The sequence below is a fragment of the Phyllopteryx taeniolatus genome, chromosome 17 (assembly GCF_024500385.1).
Source record: "Phyllopteryx taeniolatus isolate TA_2022b chromosome 17, UOR_Ptae_1.2, whole genome shotgun sequence".
NCBI lineage: Eukaryota > Metazoa > Chordata > Actinopteri > Syngnathiformes > Syngnathidae > Phyllopteryx > Phyllopteryx taeniolatus.
The window spans coordinates 11,994,067-12,005,820 of record NC_084518.1 but is presented as its reverse complement, the minus strand read 5'-3'; the positions used below and the strand labels follow the sequence as shown (position 1 = coordinate 12,005,820).

The window sequence follows — 11,754 nt, the reverse complement described above, 5'->3', positions numbered from 1 at the left end:
GAACTGTGAGGCTGACGCTCTAACCAGTCGGCCACCGTGCCGCCTAATCCTTACCATTTAAGTGTAATTTTATAGTTATGTGAAATTGTTTTAGCTTTGTTATTGTGGCATACATTTTCTTGTCTGGTTTTGTGATGAAACGACTTCAGACCTCTAAAAAAATAATTTTCTTTCTTTTAAAAATTAGCCTCAATTGCTGAATTTATATAAACTTTGATTACTCTTAACAATTATTAGATTTAACCTCAATCCATCCATCCTCTGTACCGCTTATCCTGACTAGGGTCACGGGCGTGCTGGAGACTATCCCAGCAATCTTCGGGCGAGAGGTGGGGTCACCCTGAACTGGTCGCAAGCCAATCGCAGGGCACCTGCTGTATAAACAACCATTCACACTCACGGGCAATTTAGAGTCTTCAATCAACCTACCATGCATGTTTTTGGGATGTGGGAGAAAACCCACGCAGTCACGGGGAGAACATGCAAACTCCACACAGGTCGGGCCGGGATTTGAACCCCGGTCCTCAGAACTGTGAGGCAGTCAACCACCGTGCCGCCATATTTAACCTGGAACTACAAATCAAGAACAAATTCTACTCAATTCATGAAAAAATTGAGATGCCTGCTTTTGTGTTTGAATATATATATATATATATATATTTTATATATAATATATATATATATACATATATATATACATATACATACATATATATATATATATATATATATATGCTCAGTGTAGGAACAAAAGTTACTTCTGTAACTACGGTTCTATGAATCCCGAATGACCGCCAGCCACATAGGTATTTTCTGCACAACCAAGATCCAGTAAAAGATGTTTGAGACAAATAAAAATCTACTGTTACTGTGGTGTACAAGTACTACTGCATGCTGAGGCATTTCTAATATCGAGTTACCACTTTTAGCTGCATGAGGTCAAAATGCATTAAAAAAATTCCAACAATTCAAGCAACTGAAACGAAGTTACAAATTTTACAATATATTTCTGGTTATAGTTTTAAATATGCATTTGAAATAGATTACAATATTATGGATTTTTTTTTCAGTAATGAAATTTTAAAGAATAGTGAAATGTCTATTTGCGAGCCCTAATCTTGAAAAATATTTCAGTCGTAACATACAAAATTCACTTTTTTGAGTTACTGAAAAAAAGTTCACAATTTTCAAATTTGAGATGAATCGGTATATGCGCTCACATTGCTGGCACTAACATTTTACAAAAATCAAAGTCACATGTGCCAAAACCATTTAATTCATTCACAAATTATATATTTTATTCACAATTTATACAGGCAATCAGCAAGCTACATTTGTCATGATGCAGATGGACCTTGTGTGTGAAATAAAGTACAGTGCCACTGTATTCGGATTTGCTACCCATTTGCTAACAAAGTTCAGACAGTTTGGATTGATTGCGAAAAAACATTGTTGCATTTCAAGTAAACAGAAGACATTTTTAGCTGGAAACAAAAATTAAAGCATGGGCACACCACATGAGGTGAAACCTATTGTACATGTCATGGCTATTCTCCCTGAAATACTAGCAGCGAGGAACAAAACATTTGTGTGATGTCATTGCTGCTTTGCCTAACACAGACTTTTTCTAACTTTGACACCATCGAGGTCACACTTCTGCAGTAAGTCGTATCTGCCGCTTCGTAAAAAGCACAAGATGGCGGTTTTGCAAGTCTCCTTGCACGGCTCGGAGACGTGCCCCTTGTGTCGGAAGTACCAGAACTTCTGGAAGAGGCGCTCGTCCCCGATGAAGCCCTGTACGAGCTTGTCCAAATCGGAGGGGAAAAGGCTGGCGAGCCCGTAGGTCTCTGTGGCGCGGTACAGCAGAGTCCACTTGGGGTTCTCTTTGGGCTCTCCCGATTTATGGTTGGCCTCTGTCAAGTTGAGGATGAAAGTCTCGTGGTCCAGAACCATCCGGGAGCTGCCTTGATAGTTCCCATCTACGTAGTACACACGGTAACCTGGGAAGATCAATAAATCAGTTCTCAGTGTACTGTTATTAGAAGGAAGGCTGTGACTTGCTTACCTGGGTTTAAATTGATATAGGTGGTCACACTCGGAGCAATGAATGAAACCCCCAGCGGGCGAGTCATGGTCTCCCCATCATAAAACATCTGGAACTCATCAAAGTGTGTGTGCCCAAAAAACTGACCCGTAATGGTACTTTCATATCTGGAAAAACAATATTTGACAGTGTTTGGCCTCAACTACAGAACAAAGATGCATTTTAATGGTCCACTTAAACTCAATTGCAAAATCAAATAGGATCCAGTGCAATCGGCACTGCCATCAGCTGCCTCTGGAGTCCCACAGGCCAAAAGGGCCTGATAGGACTACTTCAGCTTGACGGCATCCATCACCGTCGGTGTCCACCAACGGGTTCGGGGATTGCCGCCACGGCAGGCACCAACCACTTTACGGCCACAGCTCCGGTCGGCCGTCTGGTCCACTCGGACTCGATGTCACCCGCCTCCCCCGGAACATAGGCAAAGTTCTGTCGGAGGTGGGAGTTGAAACTCCTTCTGACATGGGACGTTCCCAGCAGACCCTCACAATACGTTTGGGCCTGCCACGTCGGATCGGCATCTTCCCCCAACATCGGAGCCATCTCACCACCAGGTGGTGATCAGTTGACAGCTCCGACCCTCTCTTCACCTGAGTGTCCAAGACATGCGGCCGCAAGTCCGATGCCACGACCACAAAGTCGATTATCGAACTGCGACCTAAGGTGTCCTGGTGCCAAGTGCACGTGTGGACACCCTTATGCTTGAACATGGTGTTCGTTATAGACAACCCGTGATGAGCACGGAAGTCCAATAATAGAACACCGCTCGGGTTCTGATCAGGGGGGGGGGCCGTTCCTCCCAATCACGGCCTTCCAGGTCTCACTGTCATTGCCCACGTGAGCATTGAAGTCCCCCAGCAGAATGATTGAGTCCCCAGTGGGAGCGCTCTCCAGCACCCCCTCCAAGGACTCCAAAAGGGTGGGTACTCTGAACTGATGTTTGGTGCATAGGCACAAACAACAGTCAGGAACCGTCCCCCCACCCGAAGGCGGTGGGAGGCTACCCTCTCGTCCACCGGGGTGAACCCCAACGAACAGGCACCGAGCAATAAGTATACCCACACCTGCTTGGCGCCTCTCACCGTGGGCAACTCCAGATTGGAAGAGAGTCCAACCCCTCTCGAGAGGACTGGTACCAGAGCCCAAGCTGTGCGTGGAGGAGAGTCCGACTATATCCAGTCGGAACTTCTCGACCTCACACACCAGCTCGGGCTCCTTCCCTCACAGAGAGGTGACATTCCACGTCCCTAGAGCCAGCTTCTGTAGCCGGGGATCGGATCGCCAAGGTCCCCGCCTTTGGCCACCGCCCAGCTCGCACTGCACCCGACCCCTATGGCCCCTCCCACAGGTGGTGAGCCCATGGGAAGGGGGACCCACGTTATACTTTCGGGCTGTGGCCAGGCCCCTATGGGTGCAGGTCGGGCCACCAGGGGCTCGCCTTCAAGCCCCACCTCCAGGCCTGGCTCCAGAGGGGGGCCCCGGTGACCCGCGTCTGGCAAAGGAAACCTGAGTCCATTTTTTGTCGTCATCATAAGGGGTCTTTGAGCTGTGCTTTTTCTGGTACCTCACCTAGGACCTGTTTGCCATGGGTGACCCTGCCAGGGGCATAAAACCCCAGACAACTTAGCTCCTAGGATCATTGGGACAAACAAACCCCTCCACCACGATAAGGTGGTGGCTCAAGGAGGTGGCTCTCACATATCTACTTAGTAAATTCAAGAATACTAATCATTTGTCCTCAGGCAAGCAAACAAACTAATGTAATATTTTGACCTTTTTAAAACCAATGTACCTGTTGACAATATGATAGTAGTTCCAGCTCCAACTGCTCAAACACAGACCAGGTGGAATATGACCAATGATATGAACCTGCCCACAGAAAGACAATTACAGTCATAAAGAAACACACAGACCAACAACTTTGGCCTCATTTAAAAAGAACTTTCAACCACATTTACAATAACAAAACTGAACCATTTTCTATTTCCTCCTCACCTTCTCCCCCTTGTCTTCACTGGTCTGGAGTACATGGACCAACCACTGCAGCTGGTTAGCGGGGTCAGTGGAGTTCACCATGAGCCAGAAGTTCTCACGAGCGCAAAAGTTCATGTTGAGGGACACCAGCCTCAAGCCCGGCTGGATCTCAATCGTGTAAAAGCCTCCGTATCTGCAAAATCATTCAAATAAGTTATTTTTTCCAGGTACAAATAAAAGGAAAATCTTTGTCTCGACTGTGACAGAATGGCAAAGAGAATTTGTGATGAGCAAATGATCTCACTACTACGTACGTTACATCAAATTACATACATACCTCCGAAAGGCAGCGGTAAACTGTAGGACCTCAGTCACAGAACGAATTAAACTCTTACAGCAAGATTCTACTGAACCCTTCTCGTACGTAAATATGCAGCATCTATAAAACACTACTAAGCAACTGTATTTTCACAACTCTATTACTTTACTGTCAGGCATCTTCAAAGGGTGAGTAGTTTTAGTTTTATTTTGCTTTTGTTTTGACAGATAGGAATGTTGAAATGTTAGTTAAAATGAGGGATGAGCAAGGGCTGATACCGGCCTTATTTCAACGCATCAGGTACTTGTGAAGGCGGTCGATTCCAGCCACAGATACTTATGGCAAAAAAAAATGAAAAATTGACAAGTTAATCCTCCTTGCCAGTAGTTGGCTCTACACTGCGTTGGCTTGACATCAGCGAATCATGTGCATCAGAAAGAAAGGTTTTTGTTCACAATTATCTCTTAATTGAAACTATATGAATATATCAAAAGTACTAGTGGTATCGGTACTCTGTATCAGTTGAATACTCGATGGAGTACTCTAACTGGAAAAAAGTGGTTATCGAACATGCTTAAAATATTGACTGGACAAAATTTTTCCTAAATAGTATAAGGAGTTAATTCATTCACTTTACATTATTTCCTATGGGGAAAATAGTTTACATTTGCATACAGAATTGACTGATTACACTTCTTCGTCAACCAATTAACAGTATGTCTAACTCCACTCACACCTCAAGCATGAGTTCAAATGTGGCCCACCTCAGAGACTTCAAAGCCTGCTCCGGCAGCCATTTTGACCACTCGTCAGCCATTGTGTTATAGAGCCAAGCGGAGGATCTGTTGCCATGAACGAAAGGCGGAGGGAAGCTGTTCACCGGCGTGCTCTCGTGGTTCCCAATAGCCGGGTAGACTGTCACATTAGGCCCGAGATGTCTGAGCAAAAGATAAGAGTCCACCAGTTTGTTAAAATGGAGAGACCACCAACACTGTGTTTAAAGTTCCCAATTTATTATTTTTTTTTTTACTTCTGGATGAGCCTGGTGATGACCGTAAGTGCAGACAGCTGCTGTTGCCTCGTCTGAGACCAGACGTTGTGTGCCGGTATGTCTCCCGTCCAGTAGACCCAGTCCCAGGGTCCGGCCCCCGCGGCATTTTCTAGGAGATTTTCCACCGTCCTGAGCGGCAGGTCGCATTTGCTGTACGTTCCCCAGTAGCCCGCCTCCCGGCGCCACCACATCGGAGAGTAGGAGTCATTACGGCAGCACAGAGGCTCCTTGCAGTCGGCGGCACTGCCCGTAATGTACTCCTGTTAGGAAAATATATATTTAAGGGAGATGTATTTTGCAAAATTGAGGTTTTGACTGCTTCTAGATACGTTTGGTCGCTGGAGTGCCTGCACACCCATTAAGTGTAAAATTAAACATCAACGGAAATCTTGTCATCTACCCATTTCTGAAAATGCATCTTAAGAGCAACCAGTTCTGGACTTCCGAATTTACATCACTGCCCCACACAGTTTTCCTCGCCTGCAACATGATCAGCTACGCTGGGTGATGATCCAAAGCCACTTTCAAGCAATAGCCAAGTCCAGCCACCAGGCTGTTCACCATCTAGCAGAAACCCCCACATCCTCTGTAGTTGTAGAGCCAGGCGGAGGATCTGTTGCCATGAATATTGAATAACCCCTGCTATCATGACAAATCCAAATGGTAAACAGACTGGCAATTACAGGTAGTTTTGTTGGACACATAGATTAGCATTAACAGTGTCAGCTTCTGATGAGCAGCACAATCTTTATTGGTTAATAAAATTTCCGACACAGTAGGAGTGTGGGGGGGGGGAATACAGTATTTCTGTTTAGTTACGTGTCCATGCACCACATACACCCAGTATTCATAGCTCAGCTCAACATGCACAATGTCTTCATTATATGTTAGAATTTTCGAGTTGCAAAATTGATTACTTGGCAGACAAAAGCCAACAGAGGGGGCTAGTGTTTTGCTACCTATATTGCAACAGGAAGTAAACATGAAGGGAAGGAAGGTTGCTGCAAAACCATTTCAGATGTTTTTTGTTTTGAAGGGGGTGGAAGTGCAAAGCAGCGCATTATCAAATGCAACCTGGGGGGAAGTGAATGGAGTGATGTTCCCTACATGGAGTAAATACCTAATAACTAATACCAGTGTTGATGCAGTTTTACATATTCACTTGGCTGGAGTGGTTTTATTTTGCTCGTGACTGAAGAAGAGGTTTAGTTCAGAGTTGCATTTTCAACTTCAGAGTTCTATTTTCAACTTGCAGTACCAATTGTTTTTCTTTAACTCTGAATTCAAGACAATGTCTGCTTGTTGTGCTTAAATCAAAAAGTGAACATTGATCCAATACAGGGGTGAGCAAACATTTGTGTTCAAGGGGTGAGCAAACATTTGTGTTCAAGGGCCACATTTGATTTTTAAACACAGATGGGCCACACCATTCGCAGATCAGATGGGGTGTAAAGTAAAATGTGTACGAAAAATATTATATATATTATATACAGTTTATTAAAACAGTTTAATAAATAAAATGTATTCTCAATTGTAAATTATAATTCAACCAATTATTTAATAAAATGTTTTTATTATTTGACCCCTCAAAAAAATCGGTTATTGGAATTTTTTTCTGCTTAATATTGGAATCAGCTTAAAAAAAAACACTCCGACAAATGTCTCCAAATTGAGCAGGCTTACTTTGTCCCAGTGGATGTCGGTGAGAAACAGGACTCTGCTCTGCGGGGAGCCAGGTTTAGGAGGCACAGGCGGCGTAACGGGAGGCTTGGGGTCCTTGGGCAAGGTTATGTTCCATGATGCGTAGATGTCAAACTTGCCACAGGAGGGCCCCACCAGGATGGCGCAAGCCTCGGTCGGCCACAGCAACGACTCCTGCAAGGCCCGGATGAAGTCATCCCGAAAAAGCTCAGTGATGTCACGACACACCTGCTCGTCGGCCAGGTGGAGGCGGATGCAGGCCTCACCGACGGCGCGCGCCACTCGCTCTTCATTGATGTCGCTCTGGAAGAGTAAACAAAAACAACAGGTCTATGTAGATTTACTCAATAGCATACTTTGTTACACCAGTGCCGTTCTGCAACCACAAATATGAAAATATTCTCTCTGATACAGCTACCTACCTACCCGTTGGTGTTGAACATGAAATCTATAATTGAGGTCAACCAAAGCAATCATATGATTCTTGATGTCATCAGCTATAAAAGCCATAAAGGACGACTTTACAACCAACCTAGATTTGAAGTCGATTCTTTTTGGCTGTCTCTGGTGACATTTTAGGGGGAGGGGGGTGAGACCGATAACTAGGGCTGTCTTGCTCAAGCCAGTCTTCTCGAAACTGATTCGACCAAATGATGCAGCGGTAACAAATCAAGTGATTACTGTAAATGAGGCCTCGAAAGTCACAGCAGTATCTAAGTGGGTGGGCGTGTTTATAGCTCATTCAAAACCTCTTCAAATGTGTCAGAATTACTCCCCAAATGATGCTTTTTGATAGATTTAAAGCATTATTGATGCAGTATGTCACAATCATTTTCAACATGCAACCCAGGAAGGACGAAAAACATTTACATTACAAAGTTTCAATAATTAGACATGCAGAGAGATGCTGTAGCTATATAACGGCAGTGAGGAGTGCTGGGATTGAATGTGAATTTCCGCCCTAGATGCCTAAAAAGGGTGCTGGCCGGTAGACTTGGAGCCCGGGGTTTTTAGTCGAGCGGCAGCCCACTCAGCTCTCAATCTGTGAAGAAGGTGGGGGCATGTATTGGAGCCCTATGTAGTTGATCCGCGTGGGACCACCACCGAAAAGTTGTACACATGGCTCATTGGCTTTATAGCTTAAATACAGCAATACAGCATGCGAGACATGACATCCACCCATGACCTTGCCTTTCAAAAGGCTATGAGGTCAGCTAACTCAAGAGTGGGTAAAAGCCATGGGTGAATGTATAAAAAAATGCTATATGAATAAATCTGTTGATATAGCTTGTAAAAGAAAAAAAAACATGCACATTTACCCCCCTAATCTGTAGGCACCCATTATGAGACATCACATTATAGTAATAGTCACTTTGGAAAATTTATCTACCAAAGAACACGATGACAATGATAGAAAACTTGGGTCTTTATTGAACAAGTAATCGGTGAGACACTGACAGTCATGAAAGAAGCTTTGTGAACGCTCCCCTTGAAGTGCAATACACAGCGGTTTAGCCAACAAATGAAGCTCTTAGTGTCTCAAATGTTTCAAAGCAGTGAATAATTTTAGGCCAATTGTCTCAAAGTGATTCATTGGTTCAGAAAGCTACAGTTTCTCCATTCCTACTGATAACTAAAGTAAGAGCAACCTTTCCTAAAGTCATGAAGAAACTGTTTGTTTTGGACTGCTTGTAAATGATTTAAGAATATCACAGAACCGCAGACTCAACACTGCTTATCTCGTGACAACTTAAACACATTTAATCAATTTTCTGATTGCCCTTATGAGGTTCACAGGTGAGTTGGAGCTTAATCGCAGCTGACTTTGCACATGAGGCAGGATAAACCCTGGACTGGTCACCAGTCAATCACAGGGAATAAACTGACCAACAACCGTTTACAATCACACATATTGACAATTTGGAGTCTTCAAATAACTTGATATGCGTGTTTTTGGAATGAGGAAGGAAGCCGGAGTACCTGAAGCAAAAGGGCATTCAAAATCTTTTAAATTGTGTCAACAGGCAACCTGTGTTTGAAATACAGAAGGCCATATTTCCCTTATTTTTGTTCCTCTAAAACAGTGTTTCACAACCTTTATTGAGCCAAAGAACATATTTTACGTGAGAAAAACCTTACCAAACAAGTCACAAAAAGTATAGATACTGAAAAATAATTATCTATCGTAAATTTACAAAATATCTGTGCTCATTTAGTTGAACACAATGATATTCAGTTTTATGAATGACAATGGCTGGATACAGAGGTTAATTACTTATTTTTTGTTGTCATTGATCATTGTCATTAGTATTGAGGAAGCTGAATAAATTAACTGAAAATTGAGAAAGGGTAGAATTTCATAAAAGGGCAAACTCCTTTCTGAACATGGGAAAACTAGGGTTAAGTGGTTCGATGTCTATTTTGGATTAATTTTCAAAATAAATCCACCTTCTGCCATATCTATACATCACTGGCATAGATGGATAAACAAAGATGCAGTTTAGTAAAGTCCTAATTTTCAGATCAATTAAATGAAATAGGATAATTTCCACAGCTCAATTCATCTCTCTTTGGAATCACTGCTACTTGCATAATGCTTCCATTGTTCACGCCAGTTTGACTTCTTGGTTGCCAATTCAGCAGGTGCCAAAAGTACTCACACTCTGTATTGAAGTACAACTACAGATACTACTAATGGTGTTAAAAATAATAATACTCAGTTGTATCGTGTCATCATCTGCAGAGGTTGTTTTTAAAGTGTAAACCAAAAAAAAGGTCAAAAATAAATACAAATAGCCTACCTGAAAGATCTATATGACTGCAGTAACTTGGTGTTTTAGTGTATCTGCAGTGTGAAGACTTTACCAGGAGAGCCACATCCAGGATGGTGAAGAGTGCTTGGCACACGCGGCAGGAGATGCTGGTCCAGTTGAATTTGACCATTGGCAGGCTGAGACGCTCCATTACGAGCTGCGGGTGATCTGAGATCCGCATCGGGTGACATGCAGCGTACAAAGGCAGCACGAACAACAGCGCGCAGGTCAGCAGCCCGAAACAGGGCTGCGGGAAGGGCAGCTGTGGCATTGTCCCTGTGGAAGTCTTTACGTGTCGTGGCGTGGACCAAACATAAACACGGAGAGTGGGTTAGGGGTGAAGTTTAAACGTATAAAGACACAATGCGTATAAATGCTGAGCTAGCAAACTTTCAGCCGGTACCTGAAGCTAATGCAGAGGGGACCTTCGTCGTCGTCCTCACGCGGGGTGAGGACTCCCAAGAAGTTGCGTCGTGGAGCAAAGGTTGTTCGTGTCTCGACCTCCGCCGGTGGCTGCCGCCGGTCAGCTCAGACAAGCCCCGCCGACCGACTCCAGTTGTTGAGGGAAGTCACACGGTCTGCTGATTGGTCATGTGACCCGGGTCCACATTGTGAATGTATTGCGTTGGAAGGCTTAAAAAACGCGGCGTTTAAGTGACGTCTGCCCTCTAGTGATTGTAGTCGCCATTACATCTTTATGGTGATAACCTTTGTTTATGATGTGGTTAGTTACTGGCGTGGCAAGCTCATTTTTGTTCGCCATTACACTCTTTATGTTGATAACGTTTTGTTCATAATGTGGTTAGTTTCAGGGGTGTCAGGTTCATTTTTGTCACAGGGCACATTTAATTTTTTAATTTTTATTTTTCTCACGTGACCGTGATATCGCCACTTGATTGAATGAACTAATTTGAAATAAGACCTTTCAACTGCTGTTCAATTTATTTAAAAATAAGAGGTTTGCATACAGTATATTCACATTATTAAAATTGAAAACAATTTAGCCAAGGAGAACCAAACTGAGCTACCTCCATTTTTGTCATTTTGTAGGAGTGATTTACAGTTTTATGGGTGCCTCTAAAATTTAAATCCAAACATCCATCAAATCTGTCATTAGTCCATGAACGATGATAATTAACATTTACTTAGGCTAACATTCAGATGTGCTGACACTTAAGCTAAAAAAACAACAACAAAGTTTAAAAGTGCTGAGTGCAATAATGGACTGCCCCCTAGATGTCAAAATTGGAACTAAACCTTGATCTAGACTATTCATTTGAAAGACAGGCTCAGTTTAGACTTTCGGTCCAGATTTCAGTGCGAAACATGAAGTAGACAAAGTAGATTTGCTTTAGCGGGCCACGTCAAATAATGCGGCAGGCCAAATGTGTTGCCTCTATCGAATCCAAAAAGTGTTATCACCCATCTCTGTAAGACAGTGCTTTGGCACCACTTTGTGGGTTCTTAGGGTGTTACAGAGAGAACACAAAAATACTGCGAGTAGTTGAGTTTTTCATTGTGTAGCTGAGTTTAGGGGCCACAGAAAAAAAAGTGTGAATAGGTGAATTTGTGAAAAGAGAATGGCCTGGGGTTCATTGGAAGCTCCGCGCTGTCTAATTGCTCCTACTGACTGAGCTCATGGTTGGCCGTCTTCTGTGTGTGTGTGTGTGTGTGTGTGTGTGTGTGTGTGTGTGTGTGTGTGTGCGTGTATGTGTGTGTGTGTGTGTGTGTGTGTGTGTGTGAGAGAGAGAGAGAGAGTGTTTTTTCTTTTTTTTTTTTTTTTTTTTTGGGG

General features: G+C 43.4%; 1 protein-coding gene across 1 annotated transcript; it reads right to left on the bottom strand.

The window, feature by feature from the left end:
* Positions 1 to 1,260: 1,260 nt before the first annotated feature.
* smpd1 (sphingomyelin phosphodiesterase 1) lies at positions 1,261 to 10,586 on the bottom strand. Its single transcript, XM_061752120.1, has 9 exons — positions 10,366 to 10,586; positions 10,015 to 10,248; positions 7,132 to 7,452; positions 5,428 to 5,708; positions 5,162 to 5,335; positions 4,100 to 4,271; positions 3,897 to 3,973; positions 2,066 to 2,211; positions 1,261 to 2,000 (listed from the first exon to the last, which is right to left on the bottom strand). Exons 2-9 carry the CDS (start codon positions 10,231 to 10,233, stop codon positions 1,612 to 1,614), a joined length of 1,779 nt encoding a protein of 592 aa, XP_061608104.1. The 5' UTR covers positions 10,234 to 10,248; positions 10,366 to 10,586; the 3' UTR covers positions 1,261 to 1,611.
* Positions 10,587 to 11,754: the final 1,168 nt, after the last annotated feature.